General features: G+C 38.5%; 1 protein-coding gene across 3 annotated transcripts in view; it reads left to right on the top strand.

Annotated features, from left to right (window-relative positions):
* The first annotated feature begins 2175 nt into the window (after positions 1-2175).
* Positions 2176-21255, top strand: part of RASAL2 (RAS protein activator like 2) — a 445700-nt gene continuing 426620 nt past the window's right edge. For all 3 annotated transcript variants that reach the window (XM_053606502.1, XM_053606501.1, XM_053606500.1), the window contains exon 1: positions 2176-3018. In XM_053606502.1, the coding sequence (XP_053462477.1) occupies positions 2817-3018 (202 nt within the window). In that variant the 5' untranslated portion in view covers positions 2176-2816. The remainder of the gene's footprint in view (positions 3019-21255) is intronic.

The following is a 21255-nucleotide window of genomic DNA, read 5'->3' as shown; positions in this document are numbered from 1 at the left end:
ACAAAATTATTGTTCAGGTTGTCTAAGTATTTACTTTTTTTTTGAGACAGAGTCTCACTTCATCACCCTTGGTAGAGTGCTGTGGCGTCACAACTCACAGCAACCTCCAGCTCTTGGGCTTAGGTGATTCTCTTGCCTCAGCCTCCCGAGTAGCTGGGACTACAGGCACTTGCCACAATGCCCAGCTATTTTTTTGTTGCAGTTTGACTGGGGCCAGGTTTGAACCTGCCACCCTTAGTATATGGGGCCAGTGCCCTACTCATTGAGCCACAGGAGTCACCCTAAGTATTTTCCTTTTAAGTTATTAACATTAGATACATACCAGACATACTATTACTTAAGTGATTTGATCATGACCTATAGTCAGTCTGGGGTCCAGATGGAAAAGTGAAGTAGGGGCCAATATTTGGGGGAAAGGGTCTGGATGAAGAGAGTAGAATTACTAATAAAGTAGTATTACTGGGGGTTGGCAGAGGTTTTTTCTTCTTTCTTCTGTTCTTTTTCTCAAGAACACATGACACCACTGAGCGAATAAGTTTGAAAAAAAATCTCTGGGAATGTTTCAAACACCACTCCAAAGCTGATTTTGAGATAAGTACTTGGGTAAATAAATTCCATAAATACTGACTAATAAAAAGATACTCAAATGTGTACATTTGATGCCCATATTTACTTGCTGTCTGGCTTGTGTTGCTATGACTTCAACAGTAATTTAGTATAAATAAATTCATTACCTTTCCTCATCCACTATAGCACATACTGTTGTTCAGAACTCCAAGATGACGTGGTCAGATAGTGAGCAAGGAAGCAGGGTTCTAGATATTAGAAACCAGCCCTCCAATCAATCGCCAAGCCACATATCTTAATCTCAAAAGGTTCTTTAAGGAACAAAGTTGAAGTAGCTAATATCATTGACCACCACAGGGCTGTCTGTATGATTACCTGGTTGATTTGCCCGGTAACCTGGCTATCCCCCAGTCTCTTCACCTGTTAGACAAGAGGCAGAATGAGATTATCTCCAAAGACACTTCATGCTTTGAAATACTATAACCCTAAGCCACATTTCGGAGAAAATCACAAGATACATCCTCATAACTCTCAGTAAGCCCAAACAACACAGCAGGACACCACACAACCAGAAAACTAAAGAAGTTCCCTTGTAGACAGTCTCTGTGCAAAATAGAGAGAAATTGTGTGTGGGGGGGAGGCCGGGGGAATGGAGGGAGGCGGGGCACACTAAACAAAAGGTGTAAAAAAAGGCGACGTGTAATTACAGAAAGTCTTGCCCCCCACACAGGCAGCATGTTCAAGAAACACTGCTGATGACCTATACGTGTAAGGAGCGGTTTAGGTTGTTATTGTTCAATTAAAAAATTATTATTTTGTCAGCGATCCCTTTAACCTGAACGAACTGGTGAACCCCCCACTCCCTTGGGTAGAAATAAAAGTAGAGCCACGGTTAAGGAAAGAGAGACAGTCTAACAAACAGACCAAAAATAAAACGCAAATGACATTAGAGGAGAAAAAAAAATAAGGCAACATACTGCACAAAGATCAAAGGCAAAACAGAGAAACATGTTTGGTTAATACTGAGCTTTGGAGCATTTCATGTGCTTGAGAGACCCGTCCATCCACACCACACTTCTTAACCATGCTATTCTAAACCGATGACATGCCCAGCTTCCGCGCGGACAGGGCACAGAGAGAGAATCCTGAACATATCCCACAATCCCAGACTCGCTGCCAACTCTCTCTGGGAAGGAAGAGGCGTTTCCTCTGGGGTAACTGTAATATACAGAAGCCTCTTCAATCTTTTCGTCCAATAAGGAAGAAATGTTAGTTCAAAAATGAATACATAAATAGGAAAAGGGTGAGAAGAAAGGGGTGCTCCTTTCCTTTCTTTTTAAATTTCCCGCACCCCTTTCCTCCCCGCCTCCCATGCCAACTCTACTTTGAGCTGCATGACCCGCCCTGTTCACCACAGGGCGCTCCCAGGGAGAGTACTGAAAAGTAGGCGGGACAGGCCGGATGGATAATTCGGTGTCCGATTTCTTCTGCCTTCGGTGGCAGATCCTCCTCCTCTTAGTTACTAAATCGCACACGCGGCCGGCTTCTCGGTCCTCGATTGCTCCAGCCTATCACCCTGGGATTCCGCCTGCCGCCGCCGCCACCGCGGCTGCGGAGCTTGTGGGATCCGCCGCGGCGCCGGAGCCGTGGCCTGAGAGTTAGCGGGGCGGGCTGGCTCTTTCCAGAGGTGGGGACTGAGGACAAGTCGGCAAGAACCCGGGGCCACCGCCTCCTACCACTCCCCAGGCTGAGGGAGCGGGCACTCCGGAGCCTCTGAGGCAGCGGCGGCGGCAGCGGCAGCGGTAGCCGGTCAGAGGGGGTGGCCCCTGGCGGCGACGCCCCCAAGCCCAGTCCAGTCCTGCCCGGCCCCGCTCCATCCCTCTGACCGCGGGAGACGCTGGGTGGACGGAGGAAGGCGGCTCCAAGGGGGCGGGAGGACGATCCTCCCCTCCTGGGTGCTTCCTCGTCCCTTCCTGGGAGGGACCCACTCACACCTGAGCCCGGACCCACCCCTGGCCAGGGCCACGCTGGATCCGCCTCCCGGCCTGGGTCCCGCCCGCCAGCTGCAGGTGGGCTGCAGGGCCCCAGCGTCGGGCAGTGGGCGACCGGGAAGGAGGTGAGCGGCGTCCTCGCCGGTTGCAGCTCGGGTCCTTGCCCCCGCTGCTGCGCTCTCCTCCTCCCCTTCTCACAAGCCAGGCTCGGAGCCGCGCGCCCGCCCCGCTGCGGTCGCCTGGTCCCCCCCGGGCACGATGGAGCTCTCTCCGTCGTCTGGAGGAGTCGCTGAGGCGCTGTCCTGGCCGGAGATGTTCCCAGGGCTGGAGTACGACTCTCCGCTGCCCCCGGAGGAACTAGACGCCGTTGTCCCAGTCAGTGGGGCTGTGGCCGGTGGTATGTTGGATCGAATCCTTCTTGAGTCCGTGTGCCAGCAACAGAGCTGGGTCCGAGTCTACGGTAAGGCCCACAGTTTGTCTTAGAAGCTGATGTTTCTTATTTTTGCTTGGGTTGAAATTCATTACCTAGTCTTAGTCTCACTCGCAGTTTTCATTCATCCTCGGTCAGTTCCCCACGTCCTTTTTTTGTTCTGGGTGTACGTTTCTGATAAGTTTCTTCAGACTAGCACCTGGGTAGAGATGTAACTCAGTATGGTCTTTGGATCCCTTCAGACACTTGCAGTAAGTTTAATGTTAAGTTGGGCTATCCAGATAGAATTCTTAAGTGATTACATCAAGGGAACTGCCAACCAGTTTTCAAGAAGGAATGATGGAACACGAATGAAACCAAGGGAATGAGGTTTCATTTCTTTCTCTTGAGTGAGGCAAGACTGGAAATCTAGATATTATGGAAAAAGCTTAGCAGAGGGTAAGCTAATGAATGAAACAAACAAAAACTTGAAGTATTTATTTGGTGGGAACATATTAATCTGTAACTTCTTCCTGACCTTTCTCTTCAAAAGCAATCACTTATTCCAATGGGTGTGGATTATTTCAGATTGCACTATTGTTACTGGTTTGCATTGTAAAGTTGAGGGGGTTGCCACTCAGCAGGTTAAAAGTGATGAACACACTAAAACTTTCTCTTTCTGCATTCCTAGTAACCACCTCTTTAATTAAAACTGAATGACGAGATTCTGTTAGGGCGAACCTTGTGGCAGCATTAAAACTATGCCGCTTTTGAAAATTCATAGCCCAAGGATTTATAGTCTGGAATTCAGGACTCAGCTGTGGCTTTCCAAAATTTTGAAATGACAAGCTGTTTATCACCTAGCTTACATGACTACAAAAGATAATAGTAATGTGGCTGAGTGTAAGATGGCAAATTTGAAGCACCTGGGATCAAACACAAATTTTAAAATGTTATTCTGCAATCATGTGCATCTAAGCCTTTAGTGAAAAAGTACATTATGTTTTTTCTTTCACCATCTAAACGGGATATGGTTCCTATTCAGGAATGACCAAGACCTACGAGTTGTCTTTCTGGATAGTTGAGTTGGTTTCAAGACGTCGTGTCCATCACATCAATCTTTCTGTAACCAGAAAGATTACAGAACTAGGAGTCCAGAGATCTTGGTTTCTGCTTCATTTCTGCTGAGTGGATATGTAATTTGGAAGCAGATCAGGTCCCTTTTTTGGCCACATAGTCCTCATCTGTGAAGTGAGTGGATTGGATTAAATCATCTCTAATGGCCCTTTCAATTGTAACTATCCAGTCCTAACCAGTTTTTCTTAAGTATTTTTGTGTGCACCACTTTGTATTTTGCTGGGTGTTTACAAATGTCCTTGATTTTATTTTATTTAACTGGAATAATTAATGAAAAGGAATAGGAGATGATACAAGGTCACCCAGTTTGTTCTCAGTAAATTAGATTAAAAACTTTGGTGCCTGATTTTCCATCTGCCTGCTAATCCTACTTAGCTGATCACTTACAACGTTAGACTCTGAAAGTGCGTATCAATTAGAGTATGTTGTGGTTACAACATTTTCTGATATTTCTTTCTCCTTATATACTTCTTTGGCATTCTGTTTTTTATATGACATTAGAGAAAGGGCCGTGTTACTCTAAGAATACTATAGATAATAAGTATTTCAGTGTCTAAAACTTGTTTTGTTAGACCTGGTGTTAACTGTCATTTTTTGCATATGAAAACATAAATGTGTATGTAAACATACATGTATTATTTTTGCAGTCTGTTCAAATATACTCTACAAATATACTCTTATGTAGCTGTATGTGAATGTATATAGATGTATGTGTGTGTGTTTTAAAGAAATCCAGAAATTTGAAACCTACAGTAAACAAATGGGGGTTGAGAACCTGGAGTTTTTGTTCCTGGTTTGTCACAAATTGGTTGTTCAACTGTAGGCAAATAGTTTTTAACTCACTGACTCTAGGTTTATGCATAAAATGTATAATGTAGAATAATTAATATATGTATGTTTACACATACATACAGAAATACACATACTGTGCATATTTGTGACAAGTTGAAGAATTTCCACTCCAATGTAACTTAAATTAACTAGATGGTGTTTTTATTTAGTGTTTAGTACTCCTTTCTCTGAGGCAGTCCATCCTGGATACTCCTTTGTTGTCTTTAATTTGATGTAAATATTTCACAACTATCTGAGTGCCTCTTGGCTATGTCCTCAGCTAGTTTTAAAGTTGCCTATTGTATGACTCCTTAAAAAATTAGAAGTAAAAATATTGGACTGGCATTCTGGGAGGCTAAGGCTGGAGGGCATGAGCTCAGGAGTTCAAGACTAGCCTGAGCAATAGTGAGACCCCGTCTCTACAAAAAATTGAAAAACTAGCCAGGTGTAGTGCTGGAGTCCCAGCTACTTGGGAGGCTAAGGCAAGAGGATCGATTGAACCCAAGAGTTTGGGGTTGTTGTGAGCTATGATGCCACCGCACTCTACCCAGGCTGACAAAGACTGTTTCAAAATAAATAAATAAATAAATAAAAAATAAAAATAAATAGAATGTAGAAAACCACTTTGGAGAATACTAGTTTGTTTTTCTTATTTCTTGTTTTGGGTTCAAATCCCTGATTGTCTTGGGTCATTTAATGAGTGTAGTCTAATGTGTTTTAACGAAATCCGGAAATTGGGAACATAGCATAGAGTATACAACTGGAGGTTGAGAACTTGGGTTTTCATTCTGGGTTTGCCACAGATTGGTTGTCTAACTTTGGGCAAGTAGTTTTAACCCCTAGTCTCTAGGTTTCTGCATAAAAGTGGAACCTAGAATTACTGGTATCTGTGTCCCCTTTTAGCTTTAAAGATGTCTGACTCTGGCTTAAACTCCATTATTTTACCTACACCTTGGCCTTCAGATTTCATCCTGATTCTTGGGGCCAGGCTTTATGCAAACCCTTAACTTAATGCATTTAAATCCTGATTATCAGTGTATTCTGGGGAGTACTTCTATCAAAAGGTCACTGAGTTGAGTTTTGAAAGAAGTAATATTAAAAGCAGATGTGTATTTATTTGGAATATTTTCACAAAATAGGAAGGTAGGGATGGGGATTTTACTCAGGTCCAGATCATTCAGTTTTGAGACCTAACCTAAAATAGCCATGCGGGTTTTAAAGATAATGTATGATTAGAAGCTGTATTAAGTGCTACTGATAGCTGACTACAAGTTCACATCCTCTGCAGTATTCTTCTGTTTGGAATTATCATGCTAACAAATGACGACAAAAGTACCCTTCTTCCTCAAGAATTTCTTAATAGAATCTTTTAGAAACAGTATTTTATTAGTTTGCCTCACAAAATTTAAAGACTAGTCACTGTTTTGAGTTTGCTGATGATAGGTTTTGCTCTTTGGTCAATAGTATATATATGTACATATATATATATCTAGAGTTTTGTATATTGCCATGATTTGGAAAACTGTTTTGGAGTGTTCAGAGCTTTTTACGAGGTGGATCTATATTTAGAACACAATGCACATCTCTGAGAAATAGCTGAGAGAAAATATTTATGCTATTCCATCCTTTATTTTCTTTTAGTTGTAAAATAATTCATTTATTCTAGTATTAGTATAAGTTGTGTGCATGCCTTATCAAGACTATAAAATTTTTGACATTAGGGGGACTACCTTCTTTATCTTTTTATTTCCATCTTGCCACCCTCTCCATTGTCACCATTTCTAGCAGATTGGTACCCTGCTCAGATTAAGTTAGTATCTGTTGAATGTTGATTCATCTATCCTTTAACCATCTAAATCTTAACCTGACTGTATGGGTGGTAGAGTAGCTTAAACAAAGGCATGCCACAAACAGCTAAATATGGATGCAGAATCCAAGAGCATCAAATGCAGAACATTTTTCAGATATTTATAGCTTTAAAGCAAAGTCAATTGGCTAAAAAAGCTCAGCAGCATAGCCAAAGGAAACGGGAGTGGCAAAGCCAGCCTTACTGTCTGTGCTTTCTGGTAAACAATGAGAACATTAAAATTAACTACTTTACCAGGAATGGCTGGTGAATGTAGGACACTGTTTGGAAAAAATCTAAAATACTAACTTAAGATTACCTTCAGTGGACCTCTGCACCCCCTAGTCTAACAGGTCTGCAAGTGTGTGCACAGATCTCTTGGAGAGTTAGAGGGGAAATATAGTTGTCATAATAAAGGGATCAACTGGAGATGTTGTAGATCTTTTGCATTTTAGTAGTATCAGAAGGACTTAGGTAAAATATTCAGTTAGTACAATGAATAACATCAATATTATTGCCATTAAGCTCATTTTTTATTGATGACATAGGGACCTGCTGGAAAATTTTTAAAAGCTGTTATATTTCAGCAAACAGAAAAAAAAGAGTTACTTTATCATACTACATCAAGTAACATATAATTCCAGAAATATGACAATGGGAATTTGGTAAGAATTTCTCTTGCAATGGATATGAGCTGAGGAGCCAGAAGTCGTATCTGGTTGTATTATATAATATTACTTTTGCTTCATCAATTAAGACAAAGGATAATATTTATTTTATTGCATTTCTAGAGAGTGTGTCTCTGTATTTACTTAAAATGTTGCAACCAGTAACAAGTCCAGGACATTGTTTCATTTTGGTCCAGTATGAATTAGATATGACTAATTCACTGGTCTTACACAGAATGTTCTTATTATAATTAACTTTGAATATGCTTAGTGAATTACTCATTCTTACATATCTTAAATATGCACCCTATTTTGTAATAAAGTGTAGATTAATAAAATTGTTCAACCAAGACTGAAAGTTTTGTGTGGTCTAGCTAATTGATTGCTACAAGAAAATCAGTGAGTGTAGGAAATATAATCTCAAACATGTTCATGTTATCTGAGTGTTTTAATTTCCGTGGATAGGTTTAATTGAACTCCTTTACAAATAAATATGTAGTGATAATTTTAGAAATTTTTGGAATCTTTAGCTTGAGTTCAATAGGAAGTGCATAGGCTTTGGATATTGACATGTTAATTTCATAACCTTCAAATACATTCTTTCTACATTAAGAGTTGATAGTTTTTCATTGAAATGAGACAACTTCCAAGAATGCCAAGGAAGGCATTTATAATTTATTTTAAATTATTTTGATTTCACATAGCCTCCTGTTTTCTTTTGAGAGAAAATTTGTATGTCCCGTTTAAATTGTGTGTTAATGTTCATAGATGATGGACAGTTTCTTTCATAATATTTCAGTATTTTTCTATTCTCTATCATGTTGATTTATTGCTACTTGATTTTCAAACAATTCAAATATTTTTGAGAAATAGACCTGTACATCCATAATCTCTTCTCCAAAACTATTTGGACCAGAGAGTGTTTGAGAATTAAAAATACTTTGATTTTAGAAAGTGAATATGGTGTATGTATAGTAACATAAACCCCCTAGTGGAGTCTGGAGCAAGAGCTGGGAAACAGTCATGATAATACATCTACAGTTAAACAAATGTATATTCACACTCAGTGCTATAAAGATTATAACTAGCCTTATGTTAGTGCAGGTCAGATTTTACTGCTAGAGAAGTTATGAAAAAAAGAGTTGGTTTTTTGATTAGGAGTTACAGATGTGGAATTGAAGATTTGTGTAAATTCTCTAACATAAAACAAAGTTCTTGAATGACCCCATTTATTTGAGAATAGTTTTGTTATAAGGATTCTGTTTATCCTTTCAAATTATAAAATTCATTAATGCATACATTTAAAAAAGGATGTACAGTTGTGTCCTATTATGTTGAATGAAATAAATTTTTGTGATTTGCTAAGGAAAAGAAAAGGGATTCACATGATAAAGAAAGTAGGCTTTACTAACTTTACTAATGAAATGGTGGCAAGGCAGTGGTTTCTGATGCTTTGTTTCATTAGAAAGAAGGATGAGGTAAGTTGTAACAGAGGGTTTATGTAATTGTTCTCTGTAGTTGCACTCTTCAGTAGCACAAAGTGATCTGATCACCTTTTAAGTAGGTGAACCACAAGAAAGCATTCAAATAATGACTGAGTTAATCCAGAAAAAATTCAGCTGTTTGCTACCTTGTCCTTCCCCACTGAAAGAACTTTTAATTAGAGAGGCGTTTGGTCTTGTTAACAGGAGGAGGAGCTTGAAGTGTGCTAAGTAAGGCACTATGAAATTGCTTCTCTTGTCTTGGCAGAGTGCTCTGTGATATCTGTGAAAACACCTTTCTTCCCAAAGGCTATCAGGTACTTCTCAAGGCCCTTTTATAAATTTAATTTATAAAATTTATGGTGAGAAGACAGCCATTAAGATATACAAATAGAAGGGAAAGAGAAGTCCTGAGGCCCAGCACAGTGGTGTTAGCGAGTATACAGTAAACTCATTAAAGAAATAAAAATCGAATCTTTGAAGGCATAACAAGACTTTGTTAGTGTATGATACAGAATTTATCATCGTCTTTTATCTCTTACAGCTGGATTCAGATGTTAGGAGTCTGAGGATTACCATCCCTTACCAAGTATTAGTTAAATTAGTTAGCTGTCTTTGCTTTATCTGTAAGGGTCCAAATTAGAGCTTGATTGCATTTTTATTTCTCCATAAATTACCTTCAGCCTTGCTCACATTCTGTCGACATTGTGTTACTTTCAGTAGACTTTTTAAAAGTACCCCTCATCATGGCGGGTTCAAACCCAGCCCCGGCCAAAGTGCAACAAAAAAATAGCCGGGCATTGTGGCGGGCGCCTGTAGTCCCAGCTGCTCGGGAGGCTGAGGCAAGAGAATCGCATAAGCCCAAGAGTTAGAGGTTGCTGTGAGCCGTGTGATGCCACGGCTCTCTACCGGAGGGCGGTACAGTGAGACTCTGTCTCTACAAAAAAAAAAAAAGTACCCCTCATCTGATCCCTAAGTCTGTAAGGCTTGGTAACATTTATAGATACTAACTGGCATAGTGAAAATTTAGTGAGGAAAATATTTAACATAGGCAAGAAAACAAAATTCAGAATAGAGGCAATCCTTGAGTTACGAACATCTGACTTACATATAACTTGTACTTACACAAACAGAGGCTATTACAGTAATTCCCCAAGTTATAAACTTACGACTCACACTTAGGAATGGAGGCTATTACAGGTAATAGGTAAATCTACCTGTTCTAACTTACATACAAATTCAACTTAAGAACAAACTTACAGAACCTATCTCATTTGTAAGCTGGGGACTGCCTGGCATGTGAAAGGTTAAAAAGAAACTTGAATAGTCTTAAATATTTTTCAAAACATGCCTTTAGGTTTCTTCATTAAAGAAACTAGCTCAGGAAGTTTGGCTTATTCTTAAAATTGGAAACGAATTCCATAGTTTGTCAGAATTGGAACTCTTAACCTCAGATTCCTTAGCTTCCTGATTTAGCTTCTAGATCTCATTGCTTTCCCTTAGGGAGATGGCCCCTCAAAGCTAGAGGTCAGGAAAATTGGACAGTGAGAAATACCAGCTTGTTAGTTTCACAGTCTTTTAAGGGAAATGCTGGAAGTGCCATTACCTAGGTAACAGAAAACAAAAATGGACAAAACATCTACAAAGTGGGAGGGTGAGAATAATGTCATAGAGATTCTTAAGAGGTGGACCAGAGGGCAGATGAGGTATTTTTCAGTTCTGTTTTCCTGAGTTCTTTATCCATATTTTTTTTACGTGATTGAAAGTAATGTCTGAAAGAAATTTGAATGCTTCATGTATGTGCTTAGAACCCTGACTAATACCTAATAATGTTAAATCTTCCCTTTTAATTTCTAACTTCTCGGGTCATTTCATTAAAAATTAATACCCCTTTTCTGGTTATGAATATAATTTGTGCTTAATGTAAATAATTTGAATTTTAGGAAAATTCAGCTCTTAGAGATATCTGTTCTTTTAATATTTTATTGTGTTTTATACCAATATTTTCTTTGTCTAGATAATCTTTTGTGCATATTTGATATTATAGTACAGAGATATTATATGTCCTACATTTTTCTCTCAACAGTATACTTTATCATGCTATTGAACACATTTAAATATTTTTCAAGTACTTTTTAACTTTTAATTTATTTTTAAAAATAGGTAATAGATTCTCATTTCAAAATTCAAAAAGTACAAGAGTATATTCCATGAAATCTCTGCCACCCTTGCTCCCTACTTGTCCTCTTCACACAATAAATATTTGAAATTCAAAATGTATAAATGGTAATATATAAAAACCCTATGACGCAAGGGGTTCAAGAAATACGATTTTAAAAAATATAGGGTTGTGTTTTTGTGAGGTTAGTGAAATAATTGGCATAAGCCTGCAAAGGGAGTTGGCTAGAAGTTGGGGGTCTGGAGTCAGTTCATTGATTTATATTTGCATTGATACTATAGGTTTTTTATTATTTATATACTTTTTTCTCCATTTTTTACAAATATGACAACCCAATATAAGAATTGATTTAATATATGCCTTGAGCTATTCTTCTCTCCCTTTTTATCCCCCACTTATTAATATATCTTTGATATATTTTCCTTTCAGTTTGTAAACAGACTTCTCATTCTTTTTTTTTTTTTTTTTGAGACAGAGTCTCATTTTGTTGCTCTTGGTAGAGTACTGTGGTGTCATAGCTCACAGCAACCTTAAACTCTTGGGCTCAAGAGGTACTTGTCTCAACCTCCTAAGTAGCTGGGACTATAGGCCCAATACCCGGTTATTTTTAGAGACAAGGTCTTGCTCTGGCTCAGGCTGGTCTTGAACCTGTAAGCTCAGGCAGTCCACTCACCTTGATGGGATTACAGGTTTAAGCCACTGCTCCCAGCTTCTTCGTTCTTTTTATGGCAGCATGTTGCCTGAATAAATCATAATTTATTTAATCAGTCCCCAAGTTTTGCTATTGCAAGTGCTGCTGCAACGAATAATCTTGAATATAAGCTATTTTGCTTGTGCACAAGAGTATCTGTAAGAAAAATTCATAGAATTAATGACAATTAAGGTTATGGTGGGGAGAGGAAAAGCAGAAAGAGGGACGGAGGGAGGGGGGTGGAGCCTTGGTGTGTGTCACACGTTATGGGGGCAAGACATGATTGCAAGAGGGACTTTACCTAACAATTGCAATCAGTGTAACCTGGCTTATTGTACCCTCAATGAATCCCCAACAATAAAAAAGAAAAATTAATAGAACTGCTAGGCCAAAGGTACATTTGTATGTAATTTTGAAAGATATTGCCAAATTGCCCTCTTTAGGGATTATACTTATCTATATTTCACCAGCAATATCTGATGAGTGCCTGTCTTCTACACACGGTGAGTTATCAAGAAATTTTTGGGAGTTGAGTTCAATCTCTCTCCTTCACTACAAGATCCCCTTGCTGCAATCCCTATACGTATTGCCCTAACCCCCTTAAAAACGAAAAATAAATTGAATCTGATAATTGTCAAAAATGGTATCTTAGTTTAATTTTAATGTCTTTTATATTGTGATTGAACATCCTTTCATCTTTAAGAGCTGTGAAAATATATCCTTTTCTGGGAATTGTACTTATCTTTTGCCCATTTTTACTGGGTAGTTGGATTTTTTTTCTTAATGTAGTAAATCTTAGTATATTAAGCAATGAATCCTTGATTTGCAATGAGTTGCAGTAATTTCACTTGTCTTCTGACTTTTCTTTTTTATTGTTAAATTATAGCTGTGTACATTAGTGCAATCAAGGGGTACAATGTGCTGCTTTCATTTACAATCTGAAATATTCTCATCAAACTGTTCAACGTAGCCTTCATGGCATTTTCTTAGTTACTGTATGTAGACATTTGTATTCTGCCTTTAGTAAGTTTTGCCTGTACCCATTCTAAGATGCACTGTAGGTGTGGCCCCACCCTTTACCCTCCCTCCACCCTAACCTCCCCCCTTTTCTTGTGGTGTTTTCCCTACTTCCACGAGGAAATTATTTTTAGGCAGTTGAATGTATCAAGTTTTTCTTTTATAGCTTCTTGATTTTATGTCATAGTTAAAATGACTTTGCCTACTCTGAGATTATAAATTAATTTTTTCATGGTTTGCCTACTATTTCTTTGGTTTCACTTTTTACAATTAAATCTTTGATGCATTTGTAATTAATCCTGATATTAGGTAAGAGATATAGGTCCAATTTCAATTTTTAAAAGATGGCCTTTCAATTGTCCTAATACCATTTATTGAATAATACATCTTTCCCCCATTGATTTTAAAAGACTTCCCTATTCTATACTAGTTTGCTGTTTTTATTTTGGTTTATTTCAAAATTTTGTTTTGTTCAATTGGCCTGTTTACATGCCAGGATCATATTGCTTTATTACTGAAACTTTTTACTAAGATTATTATATGAAAATATAAATTGCTAATGACTAATTTAACATAATTTATTTAATCATTCCCTATTTTAGACATTAACATTTTTCAAAATTTAATGTTTATATTAACAGTTTATTGATTTGTTTTTGTACACAAGTCTTTGAAACAAACTTCTTAATATTTCATTTTGTTGTCTGTTGTGGTGGCTCACACCTGTGATCCCAGCACTCTGGGAGGCCAAGTTGGCTGGATTGCTTGAGATCAGGAATTCAGAGATCAGCCTAAGCCAAAGAGAGACCCCTGTCTCTAAAAATAGAAAAACTAGCTCGGGTGTGGTGGTACATCTCTGTAGTCTCAGCTACTTGGGAGGTTGAAACAACAGGATTGCTTGAGCCCAAGAGTTTGAGGTTGCTGTGAGCTATGACACTGTGGAACTGTAGCTTAGGGTGATAGAGTAAGACTCTGTCTCAAAAAAAAAAAAAAAAAAAAAAAAGACTGCCCTTCAAAAACTGAATTGTTTTTTCAGTGGTCCCTTTAATTAATGGCATATTGCCAGTGAATGCAGTGAATGAGGGAAGGACAGGATATAGACTCAAAGCAGTTGATCTGCCGCAGGTCAAATCCATGGCCATGATCTTATTTTATAAATATTATGTTAAATTCTCCAACTAATGTAGACACATACATAATGTTTAAGTACTCCAACAATCACATAGTTGGTAACTTTAACTCAGCTATTTGTCCCCTCCTTTACAAAGTATGAAGACGGAATTGACATTCATGAAAGATCCTTTGAACATGATTTGAATATAGGTTCATTAAGTTTTAGCTGGATGAGTGATTGAGGTATATATCTTATACATATAGTACACGTCTTATACATATAGTATACGTAATGTGTTGATGACTGAGTGTGAAATTAATTTAGGTATGTTCTGAGGGAAGTTTATTACAATGTTAAACAAAGCCAAATTCAAATAATGGCAACAAAAACTAGTACTAATGTTTAAAGTAATTTAAAATCTTTTCTGTAGGAAAAAGAGGCAAGAATAGGAATTAGATGCTGAGAAAAATCGTATTTTATATAGACCATTAACCTGTATGCTAAATTTTCTTTTATCTTTTAGCTGTTTTGTTTGGGATGTACTACTTAGGCATAAGCTTGTCTTGCTAGGTCAGAAAAGGAGCAAACTTAGAAAAGAACAAAGTAGTTTAGCTTTTAACAATGATTTGGAGCAGTTTGTGAGTGAAATGAAAAAATAATCTCATATCTAGTTAATACTCTGGAGGTTTGTAGAAAAGATTGAGTGAAATTTGGGCAGGATATAACATGCAAATATCTTGCTCTGTAAATGAATACTAAATGATTAAGACTTGAAGGATATGATATGGCAAAGTATGACAATATTTTTATCAGTTTTTGAAGTGTATGAGGTTACTAGACACATTTTCTTTTTGAACTCAGTAAAGTCAGCTGTAGTCCTTCAATATTTTATTTTAATTTTTTTTTATTGAATCACAGATGTGTACATTAATTCGATCATGGGGCACCATACACTGCTTTTATAGACCGTTTGACACATTTTCATCACATTCGTTAACATAGCCTTCCTGGCATTTTCTTAGTTATTGTGTTAAGACGTTTACCTTCTACATTTACTAAGTTTCACATATACCCTTGTAAGATGCACCACAGGTGTAGTCCCACCAATCACCCTCCCTCCGCCCATCCTCCCCCCTCCCTCCCCTCCCTCCCCTCCCTCCCTTCCCTCCCCTCCCTCCCCTCCCTTTCCCCCCTTCCCCCCCTTCCCCCTATTCTTAGGTTATAACTGGGTTATAGCTTTCATGTGAAAGCCATAAATTAGTTTCATAGTAGGGCTGAGTACATTGGATACTTTTTCTTCCGTTCTTGACATACTTTACTAAGAAGAATATGTTCCAACTCTATTCATGTAAACACGAAAGAGGCAAAGTCTCCATCTTTCTTTAAGGCTGGATAATATTCCATGTTGTACATACACCACAATTTATTAATCCGTTCGTGGATCGATGGGCACTTGGGCATTTTCCATGATTTAGCAATATGAATTGGGCGGCAATAAACATTCTGGTACAAATATCTTTGTTATGATGTGATTTTTGGTCTTCTGGGTATATGCCTAGTAGAGGAATTACAGGATTGAATGGCAGGTCTATTTTTAGGTCTCTAAGTGTTCTCCAAACCTCTTTCCAAAAGGAATGTATTAATTTGCATTCCCACCAGCAGTGTAGAAGTGATCCCTTTTCTCCACATCCACACCAACATCTTTGGTCTTGGGATTTTGTAATATGGGCTAATCTTACTGGAGTTAGATGGTATCTCAAGGTAGTTTTGATTTGCATTTCTCTGATGATTAAAGATGATGAGCATTTTTTCATATGTCTGTAGGCCGAGCACCTGTCTTCTTCAGAGAAGTTTCTCTTCAAGTCCCTTGCCCAGCCTGCGATGGGATCACTTGTTCTTTTCTTGCTTATATGTTTGAGTTCTCTGTGGATTCTGGTTATTAAACGTTTGTCGGAGACATAACCTGCAAATATCTTCTCCCATTCTGAGGGCTATCTGCTTGCTTTACTTACTGTGTTCTTGGCTGTGCAGAAGCTTTTTAGTTTGATCAGGTCCCAGTAGTGTATTTTTGAAGCTTTTTCAATTGCCGGGGGGGGGGGTCCTCCTCATAAAATACTGACCCAGACCAATTTCTTCAAGGGTTTTCCCTGCACTCTCTTCTAGTATTTTTCTACTTTCATGTCTTAAGTTTAAATCTTTAATCCAGTGAGAGTCTATCTTAGTTAATGGTGAAAGGTGTGGGTCCAGTTTCAGTCTTCTGCAGGTTGCCAGCCAGTTCACCCAGCACCATTTGTTAAATAGGGAATCTTTTCCCCACTGAATGTTTTTCATTGGCTTGTCAAAGATCAAATAACAGTAAGTAGCTGGGTTCATCTCTCGGTTCTCTATTCTGTTCCAGACATCTACTTCTCTGTTTTTGTGCGGGTACCATGCTGTTTTGATCACTATCGATTTATAGTATAGTCTGAGGTCTGGTAGCGTGATTCCTCCTGCTTTCTTTTTATTTCTGAGTAATGTCTTGGATATTTGAGATTTTTCCTGATTCCATATAAAACAAAGTATTATTTTTTCAAGATCTTTAAAGTATGACAGTGGAGCTTTAATAGGGTTTGCATTAAAATTGTGTATTGCTTTGGGTAGTATGGACATTTTAACAATGTTGATTCTTCCCAGCCATGAGCATGGTATGTTTTTTCATTTGTTAACATTTTGAGCTATTTCTTTTCTTAGAGTGTCATAGTTCTCTTTATAGAGATCTTTCACATCCTTTATTAGATAAACTCCCAAATATTTCATCTTCTTTGGCACTACTGTGAATGGAATAGAGTCCTTAACTGTTCTTTCAGCTTGACTGTTGTTGGTATATATAAAGGCTACCAATTTATGAATGTTGATTTTGTAACCCGAGACGCTGCTGTATTCCTTGGTCACTTCTAAGAGTTTTGTAGTAGAATCCCTGGTGTTTTCCAGGTAAACAATCATATCATCTGTGAAGAGCGAAAGTTTGATCCCTTCTGACCCTATATTGATACCCTTGATCACCTTTTCCTCCCTAATTGCGGTGGCTAAAACTTCCGTTACAATGTTAAAGAGCAGTGGAGATATGGAACAGCCTTGTCTGGTTCCTGATCTGAATGGAAATGATTTGAATTTAACTCCATTCAATACGATATTGGCTGTGGTTTTGCTGTAGATGGCCTCTGTCTACAGCAATCCCTGTAGATACATATATCCATATATATATATTTCTTCATATATATTTTTATAATATATTTCTTCATATATTTAAGAAATGTCCCTTCTGTACCAATTTTCTTAAGTGTTCTGATCATGAAGGGATGCTGGATATTATCAAAAGCTTTTTCTGCATCAATTGAGAGAATCATATGGTCTTTGTTTTTTAATTTGTTTATGTGCTGAATTATATTTATAGATTTACGTATATTGCACCAGCCTTGAGACCCTGGAATAAAACCAACTTGGTCATGATATATAATTTGTTCAATGTGTTGCTGGATTCTGTTTGTTAGGATCTTGTTGAATATTTTTACATTTATATTCATTAGTGATATTGGTCTATAATTTTCTTTTCTTGTTGGGTCTTTTCATGGTTTGGGGATCAGGTGATGTTTGCTTCATAGAACATGTTGGGTAGTCTTCCTTCTTTTTCTACATTTTGGAACAGGTTGAGTAGTATAGGTACTAATACCTCTTTAAAGTTTTGGTAGAATTCTGACGTGAAGCCGTCTGGTTCTGGGCTTTTCTTTGTAGGGAGATTTTTTATGGTTGATGCTATTTCAGAACTTGATATTGGCCTGTTCAACATTTCCACTTGATTCTGGCTAAGTCTTGGAAGGTGACATGCTTCCAAGTATTGGTCAATTTCCTTCAGATTTTCATATTTCTGAGAATAAAGTTTCTTGTAATATTCGTTAAGGATTTTTTGAATTTCTCAGGAGTCTGTTGTTATTTCATCTTTGTCGTTTCTGATTGATGAGATTAGAGATTTTACTCTTTTTTACTCGTTAGGTTAGCCAAAGGTTTATGTATTTTATTGGCCTTTTCAAAAAAGCAACTTTTTGATTTATTGATCTGTTGTATAATTCTTTTGTTTTCAATTTCCTTTAATCCTGCTCTAATTTTGGTTATTTCTTTTCTTCTACTGGGTTTGGGGTTGGAATGTTCTTCCTTTTCCAGTTGCTTGAGATGTCCCATTAAGTTGTTAACTTCCTCTCTTTCCGTTCTCTTGAGGAAGGCTTGCAGTGCTATAAATTTCCCTCTTAGGTCTGCCTTTGCAGTATCCCAGAGGTTCTGATAATTCGTGTCTTCATTGTCGTTTTGTTCCAAAAATTTGGCAATTTCCTTCTTAATCTCATCTCTGACCCAGCTATCCTTCAGCATAAGGTTATTTTACTTCCATGTTTTTGTATGAGTATGCAATTTCCTGTTGTTACTGAGTTCAACCTTTATTCCATGGTGGTCCAAGAAAACGCAAAGAGTAATTTCTATTCTTTTAAATTTACTGAGGTTAGACTTGATACCTAAGATGTGATCGATTTTGAAGTATGTTCTATGGGCTGATGAGAAGTATGTGTATTCTGTTTTGTTGGGTTGAAATGTTCTATAGATGTCTGCTCAATGCAAATGTTGGATGGTTAGGTTTACATCTAAAATTTCTTTGCTCAGCTTCTTATTGGAGGATCGATCCAACACTGCCAAAGGAGTGTTAAAATCTCCAACTATTATGGAGCTGTAGGAAATCAAGTTGCTCATGTCTGTTAGAGTTTCTCTTATAAATTGAGGTGCATTCTGGTTGGGTGCATAGATATTAATAATTGAAATCTCATCATATTGAGTATTACCCTTAACAAATATGAAGTGACCATTCTTATCCTTCCTTACTTTTGTTGGATTAAAGCCTATTGTATCTGCAAATAAAATTGCAACACCTGCTTTCTTCTGATTACCATTTGCCTGAAATATGGATGACCATCCTTTCAGCCTGAGTCTATATTTATCTTTTAAGGTAAGATGTGACTAGTATGCAGCAAATATCTGGCCTGAGTTTTTGTATCCAGTCAGCTAACCTGTGCCTCTTTAGAGGACAGTTTAAGCCGTTTGCATTAATGGGGAATATTGATAAGTCTGGTAAAATTTTGGGTATCGAGTTTTTCAAAAGTCCAGTGGACATTTTTAATCCTTTCGCCACTGTGGAATTTCGTGTTTGATCAAAAGTTTCTGAGTGAGTTTACTTTTGTGGTAGAGGATTGGGCTGGTCATTATAGGGGATAAGTCTGAGAATATCCTGAAGAGCTTGTTTGGTTATGGCAAATTTCTTCAACATATGAATGTCATTAAAGTATTTAATTTCTCCATCATAAATGAAACTCAGTTTAGCTGGATACAGGATCTGGGGTTGAACGTTATTTTGCTTTAGGAGATTAAAAGTCGATGACCATCCTCTTCTGGCTTGAGAAGTTTCAGCAGAGAGATCTGCAGTCATTCTAATAGTCTTCCTTTTGTAGGTAAAGGATTTCTTACGTCTGGCTGCTTTCAGAATTTTCTCCTTCAGATTAACTTTAGTGAAGTTAATTATGATATCCCTGGGGAATGTCTTATTTGGATTGAGTCGTGTTGGGGTTCTGAAACTGTCTGCTATCTGAATTTCATAATCTCTTGGCATGTCTAGAAAATCGTCTTTCATAGTTTCATGGAGAATGGCCTCTGTGCCTTGCGAGGCCACCTCATCATTTTCAGGGATTCCAATGAGGTGGATATTAGCCTTCTTCGAATTATCCCAGAGATCTCTGAGAGAAGGATCTGTTTTTGCTCTCCATTTCTCTTCCTCTTTAGAGTTTGGGAGTGTTCAAAGGCTTTGTCTTGAATGTCAGAAATCCTTTCTTCTGCTTGTTCCACTCTGTTAGTGAGGGATTCTACTGTATTTTTCAGATCTTTTAGGGCTGCAAATTCTTGCTTCAGTGTATCAAAAGCTTTGGTGGTTTTGTCTTTAAATTTGTTAAATTCTTGGGACAACTTTTGAATTGCTCCTCGAATTTCTAATTTTGACTTTTGAATTGCTCCTCGAATTTCTAATTCCAAATTTTCCTCCATTCTATTAATCTTGTTTGCAATCCAAATTCTGAATTCAATTTCTGACATCTTGGCCAGCTGTTTATGAATGGGATCTTCAGTTACATCTGCCATATCTTTCCTTGGGGGGTTGATCTATTCTGGTTATTCATGTTACCAGAGTTTTTCCACTGATTCCGCCGCATGATTGTTTACACCGTTTGATTTTTCCCTTGGAGCTTTGCCAAGGACCTGTACAGTGCTATGGCCTGAGAAACTGGGGAGCTGTTAGGTATGGTGGGGCTAAGTGGTTCTGTCTTGTTTTCAGCTGGTCTCTGTTCGAGCCTAGTGAAATAGTTACTCTGGGTTGAAGTCTCAGCTGTGGAGAAATACTAGCAATTATGTCACCCCGCCCCCACAGACAACAATTGGAAAAGGAAAATCAAACCTTTCTACAACCACACACCCAGGGCACCACCTGAATAGTCCTGGGGCTATTGGCTCAGTTCAAAAGATCCAAATCAATTGTCTCAGTCAGCACCTGTCTCAGGTGGGAGAGTTAAAAAGCTCTCTGGCAACTGGATCACAGGGGTCTGGTTACTACTCAGATATGGCTTGCGCCGGTGCTCTGTGGAGTCAGGAGGACCCACCCAGCAAATAGATCAGTCTGGGAATGTTGATGCCTCCTTCCCCACCTTGCACCTCTGTCACACCCAGTCACTGATAGTCCCGCAGGGCTTTGACCCAGTTCCCTGAAGTGAACAGATACTCCAGGGGTTTGCACCTGCCTGAATCACAAGGAAATCTATTTCTGCTCAGCCAGGCCTCTGCGCTCTGCGTATCTATCAGTGGGAGGTGAGGCCTGACAACCTTGGGCACTTGATGGAGGCTGGGGGGTGTTCACTCAGTTCCAGCCTCGCCCCTGATTGATGTTACTGACAGAACAGAACAGAACTACTTTGAGGGAATTTGTTTCTGTCCCTGCTAAATTCCCTGGCAGAAGAGAAGCTGTTTTGAGTTCTCAGAGCCTGTGCCTCAGGCCCTTTCTTTGCTCCTGCAGGTTTGTATTTGGTTACCTGTCAGTTCTAGCCTCCTGTCTTCCTTTGTCTATAGGCTGCAGATCCCCTGAGGGCAGGGTGCATCTTAGGCTCAGTAAAGCGGTCCTCTGGGTCAGCCCTGCCCTGGGAACTTCCCAGCTCTGTGCGTGCGTTTCTAGTCCCCATGCTCCACCCAGGCTGGTACCGCCTCAGGTAAA

Source organism: Nycticebus coucang, chromosome 10 (assembly GCF_027406575.1).
Source record: "Nycticebus coucang isolate mNycCou1 chromosome 10, mNycCou1.pri, whole genome shotgun sequence".
NCBI lineage: Eukaryota > Metazoa > Chordata > Mammalia > Primates > Lorisidae > Nycticebus > Nycticebus coucang.
Note: the sequence above shows the minus strand (reverse complement) of the source record. Positions and strands in the feature narration are given on the sequence as shown.